At 45.4% G+C, this 22,519-nt stretch overlaps 1 protein-coding gene across 2 annotated transcripts; it reads right to left on the reverse strand.

The window, feature by feature from the left end:
• Positions 1 to 5,647: 5,647 nt before the first annotated feature.
• Positions 5,648 to 22,519, reverse strand: ZNF354B (zinc finger protein 354B). Of its 2 annotated transcripts, XM_040993535.1 has the most exons (5): positions 22,422 to 22,519; positions 21,711 to 21,794; positions 18,749 to 18,875; positions 17,995 to 18,084; positions 5,648 to 7,741 (listed from the first exon to the last, which is right to left on the reverse strand). In XM_040993535.1, exons 1-5 carry the CDS (start codon positions 22,452 to 22,454, stop codon positions 6,168 to 6,170), a joined length of 1,908 nt encoding a protein of 635 aa, XP_040849469.1. In that variant the 5' UTR covers positions 22,455 to 22,519; the 3' UTR covers positions 5,648 to 6,167. The 2 variants fall into 2 exon arrangements, with proteins under 2 accessions (XP_040849469.1, XP_040849460.1); XM_040993526.1 differs by lacking the exon at positions 22,422 to 22,519 and having other exon boundaries at positions 21,711 to 22,357.

Genomic DNA, 22,519 nt, shown 5'->3' on the forward strand with positions numbered 1-22,519 from the left:
AAGGGCTGTCATCTCGTCCAGCCCAGCCCGTCCCCAGCCCTGGCTGTCATGCTCTCCAGCAGGAGCTGCAGCCTAGCAGAGGAATGCTCAGTTCTACTAGGTCCATTCCCAGCCATGGATCTTGTGCTTGCCAGGGAGTACTATAGTCAGACATGATATGACTTGCACCCAGCTCTAACCCAGCCAGGAGATGCCATGGCAAAGTCTGGCTGGCCTGTACTTAATCCTGACTTTCGCATGTGTCAGCAGATGTGGTGGCTAATCTACTCCCAATTCTGCTCCCAATTCTAGTTCTCATGCTCATCAGTGAGAACAGCAGCCTAGCCAGGGAGTCTGTGATGTTCCCCTAGCAGGCTTGTCCCCAGCCCTGGGTCTTGCATGTGCCAGTAGACTGTGGTCTAGTCTAACGTGGCCTGCTTCAATTTGGTATTTGCAGATGGGTGCTGCAGTTTGGCTCTGGCCAGCCTCCACCCAATTCCAGTCCTCATGTGAACTAGTGGGAGTTGCGGCCCAACCTGACCTGGCCTGCACCCTGTCCTGGTTCTCACACCTGCCAGCAGGTGCTGTGGATTGGTCCAGTTTTACCTACCCCCTGATTTGGCCTACATGTATGCCAAAGGTACTGTATCCAGGCCTGTCCTAGACTGCTCCCAGCCCTAGAAATCACGCTCACCAGCAGGAGCTGCAGCCAAACGGCGATTTCCAAAGTTGCCTTATTCATACCAGCTCCTAACCTTAGATCTAACACATGCTGGTGGGTGCTCAGCCCAGACTGACATTGTCTGTCTGCCTACAGTCTCAGCATTTACTAGTGGGTACTATGGACTTGCCCAACCATCCTGGCCCCAGCCTGAGCTCTTGTGCTCACCAGCAGGAGTGGCAGCCTAGCAGGTGTTCCCAAAATTCTCCTATCAGGCTCACTCTAAGCCAGATAATTTGTGTGCCCCATCCTTATCTCTCATGTGAACCAGTGGGTAAAGTAGCTTAGCCCAGCATGGCCCATACCATGTAGCACCTGCTGTTAAGTGCCTGGGCTGGGTATGAAATATGTCAGGGTGGAATGCAGCGCGCTGTGGCAAGAGCAAGATCTCAGGCTGGGAGCAGGCCTGGTAGGGAAACTGTCAGCACTCCATGCTAGACTGCAGCTCCCACTGGGAAGCACAAGAGCCAGGCTTTGACGAGCTGGGCTTGTCTGCAGGCTCTAGTGTACTGCCATATCCTCCATGTGCAACTGTCCATGTTGTCCACTGTTTTGTCTAAGTCACTGAGGATCCCAGGATTCCATAAGCATTCCATGGCTAAACCATGAACCCTCTAATTTCCTCCATGGTTGAAGTTCTGAGATCAACAGTTCAGTTGGGGGACCCCAAAGAATCCTCATCCAAGGAAGTCCCAGACCTGATTCTTTTGTGTGCTTGTCAATACAGGATCTGGCACAGTCTGTAGCCCCAATCAGCTTACATTCACACTGGTGATTGTGATTGCTGGGTCAGTTCTGTCTCCAGCCCTGTCTTCTACACAAACTAATGGGTGTTACAGCCTGTTCCACTCCCACCCACCACGCACTTGGCCACATAAACCAGTGGGAGCTGCAGCCTAGTTGGAGCGACTCCCAATAACCCCCACCAGGCCTGCCCCCTGCCGTGGTTCCCATGCTTGCCAATATGTACAGCAGACTGGTCCAGTCTGTCCCACATCCCACTCAGCTTTCATATACATCAATGGGCATTGAAACCTAGTTCAACCCAACAAGCCCCACAATCCAACCTACACTATACCTGATGGCAGGTGCCATTCTCTATCTAACCATGCCTGGTCCTGTCCTGGTTCTCATGCTCACCAGAGTGGCAACCCTAAAGGGAAGTACCTACTATTTCCCTACTGGACCCACTCCCACTCCCAGATCTTGTACTCTCCAGGTAGTTTTACAGTTTAACTTGGCAGAGTTTGCCCCACATGCCAATATCTGCCAAGCAATCCCACCGATTGCTAAAGAAAAGCCCAACCAATTCATACCCGTTCTTTATGCATGCACTGGTAGAACAGTCAACCCAGTCTGGCTTTCCCCTGATCCAGCTCACATGAGGCCAACAGGTGTTGTAGCCCTGCCCAGCCTTGTTGGCCTCCAATTCCAGCTCTCATGCTCACCAAGAGGCGTAGTGGTCTAGCAGGAAAGCCTCACGCAGCTCCCTACTATGTTCACCCCTTCTTCCCTCCATTGGGTCTCTCATTTGCTTGTTGAGTGGTATTGGCCCATTCTGGCATGGTCCACCTCACCTTGGTATTTGCCAGTGAGTGCTGTACCCTGGCTAGGCCAGGCGCCACCCCTAGTTCCAGCTCACGCTGATGGGGGCTACAGCCTAGCCCAGCCCAGCCCAGGCAGCTCCCATTCCCAGCCCTAATGAAGCTGCCTGGTATTGCGGCCCAACTGACCTCACTCACACATCATTCTGGTTCTCAGATTTGCCAGTGGTAATGTGAACTGGTCTAGCCTGGCTCACCCTGGATTTGAGCCAAATGTATGCTGGTGGGTTCCATTCCCTGTCCTGGTCTGGGCTGCTCCCTGTCTTGGTTCTTGTGCTCACTTGCAGTGACTGTGTCCCAATAGAGGAGTGCCAAGCTCCTCTATCAGAACCTCTCCCAATGCCAGATCTCACACACACTGGTGGGTCCATGGGCCAGCCCTACTTACTCCACCTTCCATCCTAGCAGGAATGGTGATCTTTTCTGACCAGCCATACCCTTTTTGGTTTTAACTGTTGGGTGGTACAGCCCAGCTCAGCCAAGCCTGGTCCACACCGAGACATAGCTTCCAAATGGCTCAGTAGGGATAGAGACCTAGTCCAGCCCATACTGTACTGATCCTAGTTCTCACAAGCTCCAGTTGGGTGCTGGAATCCAGCAGTCTGGCACAACCCAGACCCAGTCCACACCTGTGTTGAAGGGGACTGCAGCCATGTCCAGTCTGGACCACAGCCCCCACTCTGGTCTTTGCACTCAACAGTGTGAACCACTACCCAGCCAGGGTGTCCCCTTAGCTCCCCAACCAGGCCTGTGCCCAGCCACAGATTTCATGTATGCCAGATAGCCCCCTACCTGTCTTGGCCTTTGCCTTTGGATGCTATAGCCTGGCCTCATCTGGCCAGCCCCCAGTCCCAGTTCTTGCTGGTGAGTGCTGCAATCCAGACCTGCTCAGTCTGCTCCCATCCCTGGCTCTTGCAAACTGGAAGGTGTGATATCCTAGCCCATAAAAATCTGTACTCCAACTAGGTTCTGCACTTTTCAGTAGGCTAAGGTCTGCTTGGTCCTGCCCAGTCTGCCTCCTTCCAAAATCAGCCTACATGCTTGCTGATGATAGAGCTGCCTTGCCAGGCCTCGACAATGTCCTCGCCCGTGGGAGCTATGACCCAGTGGTGGGGTTGCCCAGGCTCTCCCACTTAGCTACTCCCAGACCTAGATCTCACACATGCCAGTGGATGCCAGGTTCCACCTGGCATGGACTGCCCTCTCGGTCCAAGCCTTTGTGTGAGTTGGTGAATGATGCAACCCGGCCTGCCACACACCCTGGAAAGGGTGCACATGTAGGGCTGTAGCCTGTACCTGCCCTGCCTTTTCTCAGAACTCCCAATTAGGTTAGAGCATCAGTCTGACCCACAAAGATCATCCAGTCTCTCCCCTTCAAATCACCAGCTCTCAGTCCTCTCGCTTACCTACAAGTACAGTGCAGATGTCTTTTGGAGTGCTACTGCAGTCACTCCTGCCAACATTTATGGTGGTTTTTTCCTAGGGATGTCCCTCAGCAGTAATTCATCATCTAGGCATGATTCCACAGGTCATCGCTCTCCCTCACCTGTGTGATCCCTTAAAGTCTCTGAAAACTCTGAAGCACAAGTTCCTGGAGCAAGCAGGTGGGTGGCCTGAGTGTTGCACACAGTGGCATTTGCACTCAGGCAGGCCCAACCTTGAGTCACCTCTGCCAGCGCTGCCAGCTGCGAGGGGGATGGGGGAGGGAGCTAAAAGACCCCAGCAAGTCCCCAAACAAGTTGCCCATGTTACTGAGGAGCACATGGGCTCAAGCTGAGTTAAGTCAGGCCCAGCCTAGAGCCACCCCTGCTGGTGCTGCCAGTTGTACAGGGGCTAAAAGATCCCAGCAGGCCCCCAAAAAGGTTGTTTGCTGTCCCTGAGGTCACGACGAGCACATGGGCTTGAGGTAACTTCAGGCAGGCCCAACCTGGCGCCACCCATGCCAGGGCTGCCAGCTATATGGGGTCTTAAAAGCCCCCAGCAGGCCACCGACGAAATCACCTGCTGTTTGAGGAGCATGCAGGCTGGAGGTGACCTCTGTTTCTTTTTTAAAAGATTATTTTCATTGGAATGGCAAATTTATGGAGAAGAGGCAGAAAGATCTTTCATCTGCTGGTTCACATGTCAAGTGGCCCGGGCTGATCTAATCCTAAGCCACCAGCATCTTCTGGGTCGCCTACATGGTTGTAGCGACCCAAGGATTTGAGATATCCTGTACTACGTTCCCAGGCCACAGGCAGAGAGCTGGACGATTAGCCAGTTGAGTCACCATAGCCTTCATTAAAGGATACATTATGCATTCAAGGAACTAATGCAAAAATCCAAGGGTTAACTTACTTTTCTTGCTCTTTATATTTCCTAATTACAATACTTATAAAAATCCACAGAAAATGAAATTCATTTTATTTTGGTGAAATTAAAAAAAAATTCATGTTTTCCAAAATTCACATTTTCCATGAACTTTGAATGTTTTACACTAAAATAATTTCATTCCACTTTCCATGAACTTTAGTGCCTCTTACTTAACTAAAAAAATTTTGGTCTATTTAAACTTACCATTCTTAATCCCACTGTACCTACAAATGAGTCAGCCTGTAATTCTAGGTTTCAATCTGCTCATTAGTTTTCAGCTTCCTAATCTACACATTGTTGCCATAATTCTACATCTGAAGTATTTTATTGGTGCTATATTTGAAAATTGTCTTTAGGGCAAACAAGTCCTTTTGATACCTTAATATTTCAACCATTGTCATCTTCATCATTACTTATATTTGATTTTCTACTATCAGGACATCTGCCCACCACACCTTTGCGATTCTTCCTCCTTTGCATGCTCCTCTTGCTTTCTGAAGAATTTTTACTCTTCCAACACTGAGTTCTGACATCAGTGACACTAGTATTGACGAGCAATTCCCTAACTAGTTGAGATGTTGCTGCAGAACTTCTGAATGTGTCCACTCAGCCCATGCACAGAAAAATTAATCTGACAGTGGGATGGTGGAAGCAAGCTGGTATTATTTATTGCAAAGTGCAGAACCAGGAGCGCAGGAGCTTTCACTTAATTCCTGAACCTTCCAAGAAATTAGGAGTGAAGATTTTCATACACTGAAATTGGAGCCAAGAAGGGCAGGCTCAGTGGGTGATCTGCTCTTAGAACTATTAGAAAATATTAATAGTTTACACTTAAAGTAATTGCCTAAACAGTTTCTACTTACCTAACATTACCTTTTGCAGAACAGGAACTATGATCTCACAATAATTTGGCTGTTAAAGCAGTAAAATTCTCGGAATAAGATCAGGAATTGTACAGAAACTGACAGACCATTAGGGAGTAACTTGGAAATTATCAGAACAAAAGAACAGAAATGTTTATTTATTTTAAAATACAAAGCATTTAGTTTGACAATAGGTTAAAAAAAGGTAAATTTCAGACACTCAGAGGTAGTTTGTGGTCTTTTATTTGGTCCTTTGCTCTAGAAAATGCATATATTTTAAAGGTCAATTATTTTGTTTGCAGCTAAAATGTTACCTTTAATTAAGACACTAGCAGCTTATATAACTGATACTTTTGTAATGAGGAATTTAATACCACCACTATGCTGATTTTTCTCCTATTTATATGCTGCATATAGCATATAATGCCAGAGAAAATAATTTTATCTTAAAAAATGGCTCATATCAATGTCTATAATTGTGAAATGTTTGCATATTTATAAAAGTAACAGGTATAAAAGTTTTCCCCATATTTATTATATAGCCAGCTCTTACACTTGGAAGTTAGACTCTCATGTACACTAAATTAGTTCTCACATACTTGATTTATCAGTTTCAGGTGTTCTCTGATGAACTTTGGTCTAAGGCCTTCACACATGCAGATCTATTTTCAAAGGGTCTTCTTCAATATGAATTTTATAATGATTAGTAAGGGATGACCTCTGGCTGAAGAGCTTTCCACATGCAGTACATTCATAGGGTTTCTCTCCGGTGTGAATTCTTTGATGTGCAATAAGGGATGAGCTTTGTCTGAAACTTTTCTCACACGTGCTACATTTGAAGGGTTTTTCTCCTGTATGAATTCTCTGGTGTTGAATAAGAGCTGCACTTTGCCCAAAAGATATCCCACATTCCAAACATCGATATGGTTTCTCTCCTGTATGAATTCTTTGATGATTACTAAGGGATGAGTTACATCTGAATGTTTTTTCACACTCATTACATTTATAAGGTTTTTCACCAGTATGCATTCGCTGATGTTGAATGAGCGCTGAACTTTGTCTGAAGGCTTTCCCACACACTTTACATTTACAGGGTTTCTCTCCAGTATGGATTCTCTCATGAATAATAAGTGTTGAGTGGGAACTTAAGGCTTTCCCACATTCATTACAATTATACAGTTTCTCTCCAGTATGAATTATTCGGTGTCTATTGAGTCGGGAAATAGAAGTGAAGCCTTTTCCACATTCATTGCATCTATAGGGTTTTTCTCCAGTGTGGATTCTTTCATGTTGGATAAGAGAGGCACTCTGACTGAAGGCTCTTCCACATTCACTACATTTAAAAGGTTTCTCTCCAGTGTGAATTCTCTGATGATAACGCAGGGATGAGCTAGACTTAAAAGTATTGCCACATTCATTACATAAATAAGACTTCTTTCTGAGATTTTTCTGACACCCAGAAGATGTGCTACAACTTGCTGCTTTCCTACCTGGGTTGTATTTATTGGGATTTTCTCGAGCATGAATCTTTTGGTGTATAAAAAGGCCAGACCTCCTGCTGAAAGATTTGCCACATTCTTTACACCTATAGGATTTCTCCACAGTGTGAGTTCTTAGGTGCTTACAAAGGGATGCGCTATGACTGAAGGCTTTCCCACATTCTTTGCAGATGTAAGGTTTCTCTCCAGTATGAGTTCTTTGATGCTGAATAAGAGCAGAACTTTGGTTAAAGGCTTTCAAACATTCTTTACATTTAAATAATTTCTCTCCAGTGTGATTTTTCAAATGTTTGCGAAGGGATGAATTGTGAATAAAGGCCTTTTCACAGGTATCACATTTATAGCGCTTCTCTGTTGTCTTGCTTTTTGGTTGAGTAAGTGAATTTGAATTTTGCCTGAAGGTATTTTGTTGTATTTCATATTTTGAAGGCATTTTTTCTCCAGTAACCCTCTGTTGCATAATGAAGACTGACTTTAAGTTCTGGCCAAGTTCAGTATCTTTATGGCTTCTATCTACATTGAGATGTTTTGTACGAAAGACTGAACTTGCCTGTAAACATTCACTTTTGGCTTGGCGTTTCTTTAATCTCTCTTCGTTTATAAAGTGTTTTTCTGATATGAAGTCCCTGACTTCATCCCTTTTGAGTCTTGTCTTCATCTGTCCCTGAAGTGATGAGTCTTGAGTTGGCATTGACTTTGTAGTGTTAAGATTGCTCTTACATCCTAAAAAAAGAAAACAGAGACATTACTAATAATTCATGTGGCTGAGTGAGACCAAATGCTTAAAAATAATAAATACTAATGTTATGTACATAAGGATGTGTTGAATAGCTAAAAAAAAAAAAAAAACCCAGTAAGAGGGAAAACAGGAAAATAACAGTAAATGAAGTAATGGATTATGGTGAACTACAGCATGACCAGATGAATAAAGATATCTCACTGAAGAACAGTGAGAATGTTTAGAAACAAGTGTAAATTAGGAAATACAGTCAGCTACCCAAAGCCTACTGCAAACTCATAAAGCATTCTTTTCTGCAACTGCTAGTTCTGAATGTCTTCCCTGACCCTACATGCCAGATTCCTCTGTGTCTCTCAAGAGTTAACTCTTCGGTAAAGCTTTTTTCTAAATCTGTGCTCTAATAATACAACTCTCTTGATGCAGTCAAGAGATGTAGTTAACACGAAGAATGCTGCCTGCATACTGCTATATAGTAAACTTTCAAAAATAAATAGAAGTTCATTCTAAGACCATAAATAAAATACCATGAAGAAAATAAACTGTTGACACAGCTATTATCAAGCAATATGTACTGTATTTATTAGGTTTTCATACCACTGGAAACAGGTTTACAAAGTGTTGCATAAACACGTGAGCAACTGTACTAAGACATTAAGATGGCTACATCATCAAATAAAGGTAATATTCCAACTCCATGGTAGTATTATAGAATCACTGTCACATATGTGTTCCATCACTGAATTCATAACTCTACACTACATAACTTTAACAACTTTATTTTTAAGGGAAAAATTCATTTATTTAGAGATACAGAAAGCAATTCAGCAAAACCTTGTGCCACTGATAAAAATCCCTCCAAAAACAAGAACTGAGAGATATACTCTTAAAATACTGAAACATATACCTCAGTCCTAAAGCTATCACCTTATTTAATCAAGTAGGACTATAAGTTATTTCCATTACTATTTTCCCTTCTATTCAACACTATTCTAGCAGTTGGTAGCATGGGCCTGGTTATTTGTTGGGTAAAAACATGATAAACATTCTTCCCAACAGATCATCTTCCAGGAGAACGGTATGTGAGGTCATAAAACATATTGCAACCATAGGAGGGGAATCTTATTTACCTTTCTTTTCATACGTTATATAACAACAGCAAACTGTTTTTCTAATTTATTATAATTACCTTTGACTAGCCTAGTAAACAATAATAGCTGTGAAGCATATTCTGGAACTTACTGAAGGGAGAAGACCTGGAGTGGCAGACCTTAGAGCCAGCTAACAAACATGGGAAGTAGGGCAGCTGGGACAGAAACCGGCACCCATACAGGATCCTAGCACTTGCAAGGTGAGGATTTAGCTAAAGAATCATTGTACCGGGCCCTATACTTTCCTCTTTTTGGCTTGCTGGGCAAAGAGCACACTGTGAATCAAGCCATCATTTTCTCCCAAAGACTGCTAATTACGGATTAAACCGTAATTCGGATAGCTTTGAACTAGCTGTCCAAACGGTAAACAGTGGGCCCGGTGTCGTGGCCTAGCGGCTAAAGTCCTCACATTGAACGCGCCGGGATCTCATATGAGCGCCGGTTCTAATTCCGGCAGCTCCTCTTCCCATCCAGCTCCCTGCTTGTGGCCCGGGAAAGCAGTTGAGGACGGCCCAATGCTTTGGGATCCTGCACCCGCGTGGAGGAGACCTGGAGGAGATTCCTGGCTTATGGCTCCGGATCGGCAAAGCACCAGCCATTGTGCTCACTTGGGGAGTGAATCATTGGATGGAAGATCTTCCTCTCTATCTCTTCTCCTCTCTGCATATCTGACTTTGTAATAATAATAAATAAATCTTGGGGCCCGGCACGGTGGCGCAAGTGGTTAAGGTCCTCGCCTTGCACGCCCGGGATCCCATATGGGCGCCGGTTCTATCCCGGCAGCCCTGCTTCCCTTCCAGCTCCCTGCCTGTGGCCCAGGAAAGCAGTCGAGGACGGCCCAAGGCTTTGGGACCCTGCACCCGCGTGGGAGACCCGGAAGAGGCTCCTGGCTTCGGATCGGCATAGCATCGGCCGTTGTGCTCACTTGGGGAGTGAATCATCGGGAGTGAAGACCTCTCTGTCTCTCCTCTCTGTATATCTGCCTTTCTAATAAAAACATAATAAAAATAAATCTTTAAAAAAAACAAATAGTAAACAGCAAAGCCTGATTTTTTTAATCTGGTGACAAAATCTAAGTAGATTTAAAATATGAATATAATACCAGGTTATTTCTTTGACTATAATTGGGTAAAGTCAGAAATCAGTAACAAAGGTAAAAACTAGAAAATCCAAATAGGATTATGAGGCAGTTCAACAAGTAATCTAAAATCCAGTGAGTCAGAAAAGGAAATCATAAGGGTTATCGAAAACCAGAAATAAACACCTTTTACCAAAAGGGAAGAGTATAGAAAAAGCAATGCTAGTGAGGAAACATACACATAGTTAACAGCCTCACTTAAATGAGGGAGGGCCCAGCATCATGGCTTGTTGGCTAAATCCTCAGCTTGTAAACACCAGGATCCCACATGGGCACTAGTTTGCGTCCCCGCTGCTCCACTTCCCTTCCAGCAACCTTTTTATGGCCTGGAAAAGCAGCAGAAATGGCCCAAAGCCTTGGTACCCTGGACCCACGTGGGAGACCCACAGCACACTACTCGCTCCTAGCTTTGGATCAGGACAACTCTGGCCATTGTGGCCACCCGAGGAGTGAATCAGCGGACGGGAAGATCTGTCTCTCTGTCTTTCCTCTCTGTAAATCTGGTATACCTATCCAATAAATAAATAAATCTTTAGCAATGATACCTCACAACTCCTTGCAGCAACACAGGATATAAGCCCCTTGTAACAAATACTTACTAGTGGATAATAAGATTTAGGTTTTGACAAAAAACAAGTTAGAAAGGGTTTCATTAAGTTGGCCCCTGCCTTCACAGTAGGTAATGCATAACCACCTCTCTTGCTCCTTAGAGATAACATGCTAAAAACATACATCTCTAGACAGCAAGACCTCAATAGCTTGGTCTCTTCCACCAGCTCTTCCTCATTTGTGGGATGCTTCTCCTTTCCTTGCTTAAATGATACTTCATTCCTTCTATGCTCACCATTGTGTTCAGTCTCATAAATTGTCTTCAGCACCAAAACACAAGCCCAGACTCATCTCACCTGTTTTCCTGCAAGTTACAGAACTAAAAAGAGAACAACCAACTGAACACAGAGTTGGCAGAAGAAAAGAAAAATAGAGACAGAGAAGCAAATACCAACATGGTCAGGAAAGAGGCACAGAACAGAGGGGACATAGGATATGAAATCATAGGTGAACAAATGTATTTAAAAGCATATGGAAAACGCACATGGCAGAGAGCAAGAATGTAGTTAAGAGCCAAGTTTATAGTGCATACACCGGGTAAAGACCATGCAAAGATGAGGTTGGGCTAGGTTTTGTGTACTTTTTAAGCTCAGTGGGGCTTCCTCTTGCAGGCATGACAGTTGTAAAGAATTGCAGGGGTTAGGCTGGGGAACAATACAGATTGTGGATATAAGCTGTTTTTTGAAAAATAGGGGGACTGCGTCTCTTTAAAGGCTGGGAGCCATAATGGCTGAGAAGCTTTTTAAAATGGCTGAGGGTTACATCTCTTTTCCAAACATGAATTTATACTAAGTTTTCAGTGTTTTCTTTTAAAGGTTTATTTATTATTATTATTATTGGAAATTCAGAAATGCAGAGTGGAGGAAAGCCAGAGAGGAAGATCATCTGTTGATTTACTCTCCAAGTGGCTGCAACGGCCAGAGGTGAGCCAATCCGAAGCCAGGAGCCTCTTCCGGGTCTCCACGCAGGTGCAGGATCCCAAGGCTTTGGGCCGTCCTCGAATGCTTTCCCAGGCCACAAGCAGGGAGCTGGATGGGAAGTGGGGACCACCAGGATTAGAACTGGTGCCCATATGGGATCCTGGAGCATTCAAGGTGAGGACTTTAGGCCACAGCGCTGGGCCCGGACTTTCCAGTTCTATAATCAATCATTTCTCCTAAGGATCCCTGGATTTTTGCAATGGGAACTGGAATTTCCCTGGCTATGGAGCTGGAATTTAGAAGACAGTACCAAGAAATGCTTTTTTAGATTCCCACTCCCCTCCCTTGCCTTAAACAGGGAAATCAGTCATTTCCCTGAAGGAACCAATCAGCTAGGCACTTGATTTTGAGTTGCCAGACTTTGGAACTGTGAGGAGGTAAATTTGTTGTTCAACCCATCCAGAAGGACCAACCACACAAAAAGGTACTTTTCAAATGAGACTCACATGGCTGAGTTCATTCCGGTGTTCTCAAGTCAAACTAAATGTTACAACATTTCTGCTTAACTTTTTTGATTTTACTTCTCCGTGTTAAAAAAAAAATTATATGCTAATATAGTCTCAATATAATTGATTTGTTTTTCCCAGGTCTATATTATCACAAAACTAAGTACCTTTATAAAAACCTCGATTCTATGCAGGCCTCTTGCTATAATCACATAGTCATCTATAACGCTGTCTTCCTTATCTGAAAGTATGAACCACACTGCTTTGCATTTCTCCCAAACCCCTTCCTAATACAGTATGGAGAGTTCACAGAAGTCTACTTTGTATCTGTTTTACAGCCACACAGAATACACTCCATGGAATGTATCAGTCAGCAGGAGCTGTGAGTCACCGAGGCCTACACCTAAGCCTGATGAGAGAGTACACAGTCCATCTAGAGTCTGGTGGGATTTTTCTTGCTTTGGATAGCCCCTAACCTAGGACATTCCCAACTGCTAAGAACCCACTGTAACCTTCACGGAGAAGCCTTTTAGCACATCTCCTACCCCGCTTGAAGGGTCCATGTAGCATTCTGCACCTCCCCACAAGATGCAGCTTTAAAGAACAGACCTGTGCCCAGTGCGGTAGCCTATTGGCTCAAGTCCTCACCTTGCACGCATGGGGATCCCATATGGATGCCGGTTCTAATTCTGGCAGTCCCGCTTTCCATCCAGCTCTCTGATTGTGGCATGGGAAAGTATTCGAGGATGGCCCAAAGCCTTGGGACCCTGCACCTGCTTGGGAAACTTGGAAGAGGCTCCTGGCTTCTAACTCCTGAGCGGCGCATCTCTGACCATTGCAGCCACTTGAGGAGTGAATCAACTGATGGAAGATTTCCCTCTCTGTATATCTGACTTTCCAAAAGAAAAGGGGCGGGGGCGGAACTCCGCCTGCTGTCCAGATTGCATGAAGCCAACTTTCAAACCCCTCTCCTCTGTCCCAATAGGTTGAATCCCACTATCTTAAATCCTGTAACATCCCTCTCGAAATTCCTTTTAACTGCTCACTTCCTCACCTTCTTGGAGTCCCAAATCCTAAAATGTAATACAGATACAACAAAGGCATCATAAAAATATACATCTACAGACTAGTAATATACTATGATTTGGGGACATGGAGCCTTTCTGTAGTATTTTTTTAAAAGATTTATTTATTTTTATCAGAAAGTCAGATATACAGAGAAGAGGAGAAACAGATACCAATTAGCTGGATACTGTAGGTGAAAAAGCGGAGCTAGAACTCCAACTGAGGCACTTCAACACGTGATGGGGGAGTCTGAAATGAGTATATCAAATTTCACTCCCAAATTGCTGTTCCTATTATACATCCATAATGTGGGATGATTAAATGTGTATACAACATAGAACAATTAAATTAAGCAAATAATATATAGACCACACAGCATTCTGTAGATATTCAGAAAAAATATTACCATGGTAATTACTCTGCTGTACAATAAATCTCAAAACTTATTCCTCCTATCTGAAGCTTTATACTCTTTGATCAAAAACTTCCCACTCTTTCCCTCCTCCTAACCTTTGATAACCAGCATTGTACTTTTTACTTCTAAGAATACAACTCTGTTTAGATTCTGGATATAAGTGAGGTCATGCAATATTTGGCATTTCGTGTCTGACTTACTTCATTTAGAATAATGTTGTCTAGTTTCATCCATGTTGTTCTAAATGATAGATTTCTTTCCCTTCTCTTGTTTAAGACTGATTCGCAATTTATGGAGGTGATATTAGGTGGGTTTCAAAAAGTTCATAAGAAATGTAATTAAAAGAACACATGTTTTCAACAGCTTGTGGAAAATCTTTCATATGCTACTTTTTCCATCTATTTTGTGTTGGTAGACATTCAGGTTGTGTCTTGACCTACTTCGAATACAGGAGTGTAGGTATCCTTTTGGACAATGATTTCAATTTTGCTTGGACATACATGCTGAAGTGGAATTACTGGCTCATACAGTAAATCCATTTTTAGTTTTTTGAGGACCCTCCAAACATTTTCCTATAGTAACTGTACTAAGTCACATTCCCATCAACAATGTACAAAGATTGTCTTTACTTCTTTCCCAGTACGTTATCTTTTTTCTTATTGATGGCAGCAGTTCTAATAGGGATGAGGTTAGTTCTCATTGTGATTTTATATTTGGCTTTTATCTTTTCCTGTATTTTTGAGATAACACATATTTAATTTACATTATAGTAAAAGTCTTCATTGTGCAAAAAAAAAAAAAAAAAACCACTATTTTTTAAAGTCAGAATTAGAGAAAGGGTGAGATGGGGAGAGAAGATGGGGTTGGGGAGAGAGGGAGAAGATCTTCCATCTACTCCCCACCTGGCCACTATAAAACTAGGAACCAGGAGTTTTATCCGGGTCTTCCACATGGCTGCTTTTCTCAGGCCATGCGCGGGAAGCTGGACAGAGCAGAGCAGCCAGGACATAGCTACCCAAGGTGGATGCTAGTTGTTCAGGTGGCAGCTTTACTCAACATGCCACAATGCCAGCCCTCTCTATTTTATATTTGCATTTAACTAATGAAAAGTGATGCTATTGGCCATCTGTATATCACCTTGAAGAAATGTCTGCTCAGGTCACATTTTTGAATTGGGTAGTTTTCTTGCTATTTAGTTGTTTAAGTTTCTGATATACTTTGGATATTAGCCTCTTTACAGACTTACAGTTTACAAACATTTTCTCCTATTCTGTGGATTATTTTTCATATTATTGATTGTTTCTTGAAGTTTCAGTTTGATGCCATTTCATCTGTATATTTTTGTTTCTGGTGCTTGTAGGATATGTTATAAATATGTTCTCTCAATTAGTTGGGTTTTTGGGGTTTTTTTTGGGAGATCATATAACATTTGAATAATATGTAGTCAAAGTTATTAAATTTTTATTCTATTTTTTCAGGATTAGATCTTGGTTAAAAAGTCTCTCTTTACCATGGTTAAAGAGGAAGTTACTTTTGTTTCTTATTCATTTGTTTGGGTGCATTTTTTTTTTAAAGATTTATTTTTATTGGAAAGTCAGATACACAGAGAGGAGGAGACAGTGAGAAAGATCTTCCGTCCGATGATTCACTCCCCAAGTGAGTGCAACGGCCGATACTATGCTGATCCGAAGCCAGGATCCAGGAACTTCTTCCAGGTCTCCCACACAGGTGCAGGATCCCAAGGCTTTGGGCTGTCCTCGACTGCTTTCGCAGGCCACAAGCAAGGAGCTGGATGGGAAGTGGAGCTACCGGGATTAGAACTGGCGCCCATATGGGATCCTGGCACGTTCAAGGTAAGGACTTTAGCTGCTAGGCCACGCCGCCGGGCCCTGGGTGCATTTTTTTATACTTAGATCTCTAATCCATTGCGAGTCTATTCTTCTGTATGATAAACCCTTGAGATTAATTTATCTTATGCTTACCTAGTTGTCCCAGTGTCATTCAGCTAAAAATTCCATCTTTACCTAGTAATCTGAGATGCTGCCTTTGTCAAATACTGAGTATACTGTACATGCATTTGGGACAAATTCTGAATTTCTGATTCTACTTCATTAGTTTGCAACTCTATTCATGTACCAGTATCGCACTGTTTTAATTATAAAGACTTTATAGTACACTTCAATGTCCGCAGTCAGAGACCTATTGTTTAATTGGCTTCTGCAGAACTAAGGGTAATGTTTAGCTTTGTTGCATTTCTAGATCTAAATAACAATTTTCCACAGTTAAAAAGATTTATTTATTTTCATCAGAAAGTCAGATATACAGAGAAGAGGAGAAACAGAGGAAGATCTTCTGTCTGCTGATTCACTCACTCCTCAAGTGGCTGCAACAGTTGGAGCTGAGCCAATCCAAAGGCAGGAGTCAGAAGCCTCTTTCAAGTCCCCTACACGGGTGCAGGACCACAAGGCTTTGGGCCGTCTTGACTGCTTTCCCAAGCCACAAGCAGGGAGCGAATGGGAAGCTGGACTGCCGGGATTATAACTGGTGCCCATATGGGATCCTGGCATGTTCAAGGCGAGGACTTCAGCCACTAGGCCACCACACCGGGTCCTCTGTAGTATTTCTTAACAGCCGTATGTAATATCCATAGTTGTCTCAAAATAACCATATATCTTTCTAAATATTAGATATAAAAGAACCAATTTATACCATCCTCCACATACGATTGCCTTCCAGTTACCACTATTTCATTGAATGATACATACCACTGTCAATCCCAGAACAGACTAGAAACCAAGCAAACATCCCTGGCAATTCCTTATATATCATACGTAATCCCAGTCCTTTGCTTTTTTCTTTCTTCTATGGGATTGGTTCACTCCTGTCTCCATCAGCGATAACTGAGGTCAAGACATGCATGTATTCAAACTCACATTCTCTGACTATTAGGTTGGGCAGAGCAGAAGTGACTGGACCACCCTGCTGAAGTCAAGCTGACACACCCACAATCCCATTTCAGAACACTGGAAATGCGCTGCCAGAATCCAACCCTGACTCAGTGCATAGACCCTGTGCTACAGCAGCATAGGCACGTGTGGAGCGTGTGCAGCCAAAGAGCTTTCACCTTATCTCGTTTTCTTCTGCTCCCCTGTGCACAGGATATATAAATGTCCAGTGCAATATACGCTGGGCAGCCATGTTGAATTAGTCCCAGGCCATCTTCTGCCAGTGAGCAGCTGGCTAACTCTATCCTGATTAATAAAAACCCTTTGCTTACAATAAAAGTCTCTTTCTCAACTGAGTCTGAACACCTCTGAACCTAACATTGATATAGGATGTGTCCTGGCTGCTCCACTTCCCATCCAGCTCCCTGTACAAAGCTTTGGAACCCTGCACCCACATGGTAGGCCTGGATAAAGCTCCAGGTTCCTGGCTTTGGTTTGGCTCAGCTCTGGCCATTCCAACCACTTTGGAGGTGAATCAGCAGACGGAAGGAAGATCGTTCATCTCTGTATCATTTTAAAAGTACATTTTTGAGGGACCCAGCACAATAGCCTAGCGGCTAAAGTTCTTTCCTTGCACACACCAGGATTCTATATGGGCGCCAGTTCTAATCCCAGCAGCCCCACTTCCCATCCAGCTCCCTGCTTGTGGCCTGGGAAAGCAGTCGAGGAAGGCCCCAAACCTTGGGATCCTGCACCCGTGTGAAAGTCCCGGAAGAGGCTCCTGGCTTTGGATTAACTTAGCTCCGGCCGTTGCAGTTATTTGGGGAGTGAATCAGCAGAAGGACAATCTTTCTCTCTGTTTCTTCTTCTCTGTGTATAGCTGCCTTTCCAATAAACAAACAAACAAAAAAAGTGGAGCAATTAGGACACAAATCCATACCCAAAGTGGGATGCCAGCACTGAAGGTTACAGTAGCTCACCCATTCTGCCACAGGGCTGGCCCCATAAATCTTTTTCTTTACTTTTTTTTTAATCTTTTTTTTTTTAATCGGAAAGAGATTTACAGAGAAGAAACAGAGAAATATCTTTTGTCTGCTGGTTCACTCCTCAAGTGGTAACAATAGCCTGAGCTGAGCCAATCTGACACTGGAGCTTCTTCCAGGTCTCCCCATGCAGGTGCAGGATCCCAAAGTTTTGGGCCATTCTCTACTGCTTTCCCAGGACATAAAGAGGAGGCTGGGTGGGAAGCGATGCAGCCGGCACAGGAATCAGTGTCCATATGGGGTCCCAGTGCTTAGCAAGGCAAGCATTTAGCCACTGAGCCATTGCCTGGGCCCATAAATCTTTTCTCCAAAGTACATTTCGAGAAGACTAGAGGATTCCAGAGTCCAAGTCAGGGAGCACAGCTGTTCTGTTACCTGTTGCCCAACACTGCAGGCAACACCTCTTCTTACCAACCTGATGGTCCCAGCACCTTGACTTCCCACTCACCTGGAGAGGAACCTCTAGCACTTTCCTTCTCTACAGGATCTTCTCCTTGCTGCAGCAGGGAGATCACCTTTGGCTTGGTACATGGGAGTCCTGCTCACAGACAAAACAAACAAAAGACTTGCTCTTGTGTGGATACAAAGTAATATTCCAGAGGTGAGTAGAAAACCCAAAAAATGATACAGAAAACTGTGTAATACTTCTGTCCTTCCCTTTCCTCCCCCCTGTGTTAAGAAGAAAGTAAGGAACTTATGAATATGTTAGAGAGACACAAAGGCGGATTGATGAACAAGATACATTCAACTCTAAAGAAGGATGTCAGATGCAGACTGAATTCTATGGGAAGATTTTTACACCAAGCAGCCTGTCTGAAGGGAGAAAATACTATCTGACTTCCTTTAAAAGGTAGAATGTAAGATGTTTATTAGGTGGCAAAGACAAATGAGAAGTCAGTGAAAGCTGAGGAAGCCCCCGCCTAGGGATGGACTACCAGTCACACAGTGACCAGCGTGGAAAAGCACTGACTCAACATGAAGGAACATCAAGTGTGACAAACACTTGCAGGGTGACAATTATTAGTAACAACCATCCCATTTCCACACCAATAAGAGGAAACAAGGCTGCTGAACTGATTTACAGAAACCTGAATTGTACATTAAGTCTGCGCACTTGATGAGGACCCACAGCTTTTACTCAGGAAAAGAGGTGCCACGATCCCAATATCCAAGCTTGCATGTCCACAGGGCAGCTTCCTCACCCAGTGAGAGCAGGTGGCTGTAGTTCTCCAGCATCACGTCCCGGTACAGGCTTCTCTGGGAAGGATCCAGCTTCCTCCACTCATTCCAGGTGAAGAGCACGGCCACATCCTCAAAGGTCACTGACACCTGGAAGCACAAGCCACTCAGCTCTGCAGGGACCATGCCACACCCAGAGGAAGCAGTAGTGGGGGCACACAAGTCACCCATAAAATGCTTCTGATGCTATGCAAGATTCTGCAAGTTTTAGGTCCTTTGTTTAGTAAGCAAGTGACTGCTGACAAATACAGAAAGAACAGCATAAGGCAAGAAAGAGCTTGTGTTAACCACTATAAGGGATGCATAGAAGGACCAAAGCCATTATAAGATGTTAATCGGAATAACTTTAGGTGAAACATAAGTCAAAGGCTTAAGATACATTAAATTACCAATGACGAATAGTGCACAGACAGACTATCCCCAGGGGGATAATGCCAAAATCCTAGGCAGGTTACACTCATGGTGCAACCACTGCACTAAGCCAGGGGCTTGAGGCCAGGAGCCTAGAGAGGTAAGAGAAGGGAGAAGAGCCCACTGATGGCCTTTGGCAGGCCTACTGCCTGATGTGTTCTGGATAGGCCACAACTGCTGTGTGACACTGCACTGTCTGGGAGCAGCAGGCCAGGGCCTGATGGGTACTTAGACCTATGGCATACAATGGTACTAAGCCAGGGGCCTGGGGCTGGGGTCCCATAAAGAGGTTCCAATGATGGCCTTTGACAAGAAACCTGGGATTTCCTGTCTGGTTGGTCCCAAACATGACAGGCGCTCTAATCTCAGGGACCAGAAGCGGCAGTGTCCTGGCATCAAAGGTCATAGTACATACAGCCACCTCCTATGCTGTGTCCTATGCAGGTGGGAGTCTGCCCATCTGTTAATCAAACAACCCCTCCCCCAGGCTATCCTCTCCCTCTCCTGGGACTTGGGGGCTGGTCTTAGGAGGCCATTATGCCCCTCTCTGTCCCCACAGACTCAAGATGAAGGTAGAGGCATCTCTCCCATCTTTCCCTCTCTGCCCACTTTACCCTTGAATGTGTGTGATTTCCTCATCTTTTAAGTAAACATTCATCCCACCTCCACCCCAATACAAGCACAAGAATATTACTCATGATGGCATTTGTAATGGGAAGAAACTGATGACCTCCATTCTCTCTGTTGGAGGAGCAGTGGTGCTATTCCCATGTATACTTATATTTGAGGACAGAAATAACAACAAGCAGTATAGTTCTTTTGCATTAAATGGTTTACAGGGGCCAGATTCTGAGAGAATTAATCTTCAGCGTAAATTTCCTATAATCTTCATAGTAACCTATGAAAAGGGCATATTGTTCCCATTTTTATCCAAGAGAAGACAAAAGCCACAAGGATGAGACATTTGTCCACAGTCCTCAGGCGTAGATCTAGCATTGCAACACAGCAGGAAGCCGAGGCTCCATTCTTGATCAGTCTGTACAAGTACTTCCTCTGGATCAGCATCCTGTAAAAGCACTGCTTCAAGTCCCAGGTGCTCCATTTCAAATACGGCTCCCTGCTCATGTGCCTGGAAAAGCAGGGCAATATGGCCTTAGTGCTCGGGATGAGAAACCATGCAGGAGATCTGGAAGAAGCTCCTGGTTCCAGACCAGCCCAGGGCCAGCCGTGGCAGCCATTTGGAGAATGAATCAATGGATGGATGATACCTGTCTGTTGGAGTCTGGGCAGGAGAGCAAGCTGAGATAAGGCAGCCTTAAAGGAGAAACAGTAAACCTTAACACATGTGTTGGTCGTAACGAAAATAGCATGTGGCAGAAGAGTTCTGGAATCAGTTGGCTGGATCTGACCCTGCTCTGGGAAGCCACAGCACAGAGGAATGGCAGTCAGCCTGAGACCTGGACAAATCTGAGACGGTGCTCAGGTTCCATCTCTTCCCTCGTGAGCAGCACAACTGCTGTGCTACTGTCAGTGGGCTAGGAACTACACCCTGTGAACAGGCCCGGCACCCTGGAGGCTCCCTGAACACCAACTGCTGGGGCAGACACTGTGCTGCTGTCAGCGGGCTAGGAACTACGCCCTGTGAACAGGCCCGGCACCCTGGAGGCTCCCTGAACACCAACTGCTGGGGCAGACACTGTGTTGCTGTCAGCAGGCTAGGAACTATGCCTTGTGCACAGGCCCGGCACCCTGGCAGCTCCCTGAACACCAACTGTTGGGCCAGATGCTGTGGCATAGTGGAGCAAGCCATGGTTTGGGATATCCACATCCTATATCAAATCTTGCCTCTGCGTGCAATCCAGTTTCCTGCTGACACACCTGGGGACAGGAGACAATAGTGCAGGTAACTGGGGTTCATGACATGCACACAGGAAACCCACATGGAGTTCCTAGCTCCTGGATTCAGTCTGGTCCAGCCCCAGCTAGTACAGGCTCTTAGGAGTCAAACCAGCAAGCTGGATTTCTCATTCTCTCTCTATGGTTTCTCTCCTCATTCTCCCCCAGGGTTTCAGATAATTTTTAAAAGAAAGATTACATTTATTTGAAATGCAGAATTACAGAGAGAGAGGGAGGAGAGACAGAGATCTTCCATCTATGAGTTCACCCTCAGCTGGCCAGCAACAGTCACTTCTGGGTTTCTCACATGGCTACAGGAGCCTTTGGCTATCTTGCACTGCTTTTCCCGGTTGCACTAGGCGGGAGGGGCAGGTGTCCAGTCGAAGATGATTGAAGGAGGGGGGCCAGTGAGCAATTTCTCCTATGGTGCTCATTCTTGTTCTCAGCCACGCAAACGACAGAAACCTCCCTCACATACGCGCGTGCGCAAGGGCAGAAGCCACCACCTTTGGAGGTAGATCAAGTCCTCCCAAGTAAGACTTAACGTCCGGAAAAGGCCCGGTATGAATAAAAACCAAACATCCCACCCACCCAGGCCTGGACCAGCACCCAACTCACCTGTGGCCACGCCTTCCTCTGGGAAGCGCCAGTCTCCTCCTTCTGGAATCTATCCCGCAGAACAGGGGCAGCCTCCAGGTGGAGCTGACAGAAGATACAGGGAAGCGAGAGGAAACTCCTTTGGCTTTCCACGGTCAGAGGCAGAGGGAAGGGACGGCAGAGAGTAGCCAGGAGGAGCCGGGAGTGGACAGAAGCAGAGCCGGGCAGGGCCATCCTGGTCCAGCTTCCCAGGAGGCAGCGGCGCAGAGTGGGCGCCAGCAGTGCCTCTCGTGGTGTGGTTCCACAGTCTAGCAACCCCATTCCACAGATTAGGAGCCTGAAGCCAGCGCGATGCTGCGGGCCAGGTCACAGTGAGGGCGACGCCGCCTCCTGCTGCCCATGGCCATTTCCCAGATGCGCAGAGAACACGGTCAGAGCAAAGGAAAACGCGCGCTTTTCTGGGACCGCGCCCAGAACCAAGGGCCTGGGTCCAGCCGTGGCTCTGCCGTTACCCAAAGTGCGACCGCGGTCACTCCTCCCGCCCCGGGACAGCGGCCGGGCCTGCAGGGGGCAGGGCACGAAGCAAGAGATCCAGCGCCCGACGCTCCGCCAGGGCGCCCCGGGACGGCAGGGGACGGCGGGGCACAGGCCGGGAGCGCCAGCCGCACGCCCAGGCCTCCCCAGCGGCTCACGGGCCCGCTCCCCAGGCCTGGGCTCGTCCCAGCCACTCACCTCCCTGGACTCAAGGTTTCTGCAGCCGGGCATCTCTGCAGTGCTCTGGAGGTAGATGATTCCGTGGCTGCCCCAAGGGGGCAACAACCGCGAGACGC

The sequence above is a fragment of the Ochotona curzoniae genome, unplaced genomic scaffold, assembly GCF_017591425.1.
Source record: "Ochotona curzoniae isolate NIBS_2020 unplaced genomic scaffold, NIBS_Ocur_1.0 contig_1071, whole genome shotgun sequence".
Classification (NCBI taxonomy): domain Eukaryota; kingdom Metazoa; phylum Chordata; class Mammalia; order Lagomorpha; family Ochotonidae; genus Ochotona; species Ochotona curzoniae.

Excerpts from the sequence above, each read along its gene's own strand:
- ZNF354B (XM_040993526.1), bottom strand. The coding sequence starts at position 22,010 with ATGGGGTTGCTAGACTGTGGAACCACACCACGAGAGGCACTGCTGGCG. Across the intron at positions 18,876-21,710 it reads AGAGGAAGGCGTGGCCACAG|GTGTCAGTGACCTTTGAGGA; the intron begins GTGAGTTGGGTG and ends TTGTGCTTCCAG. Across the intron at positions 18,085-18,748 it reads CAGCCACCTGCTCTCACTGG|GACTCCCATGTACCAAGCCA; the intron begins GTGAGGAAGCTG and ends GTCTGTGAGCAG.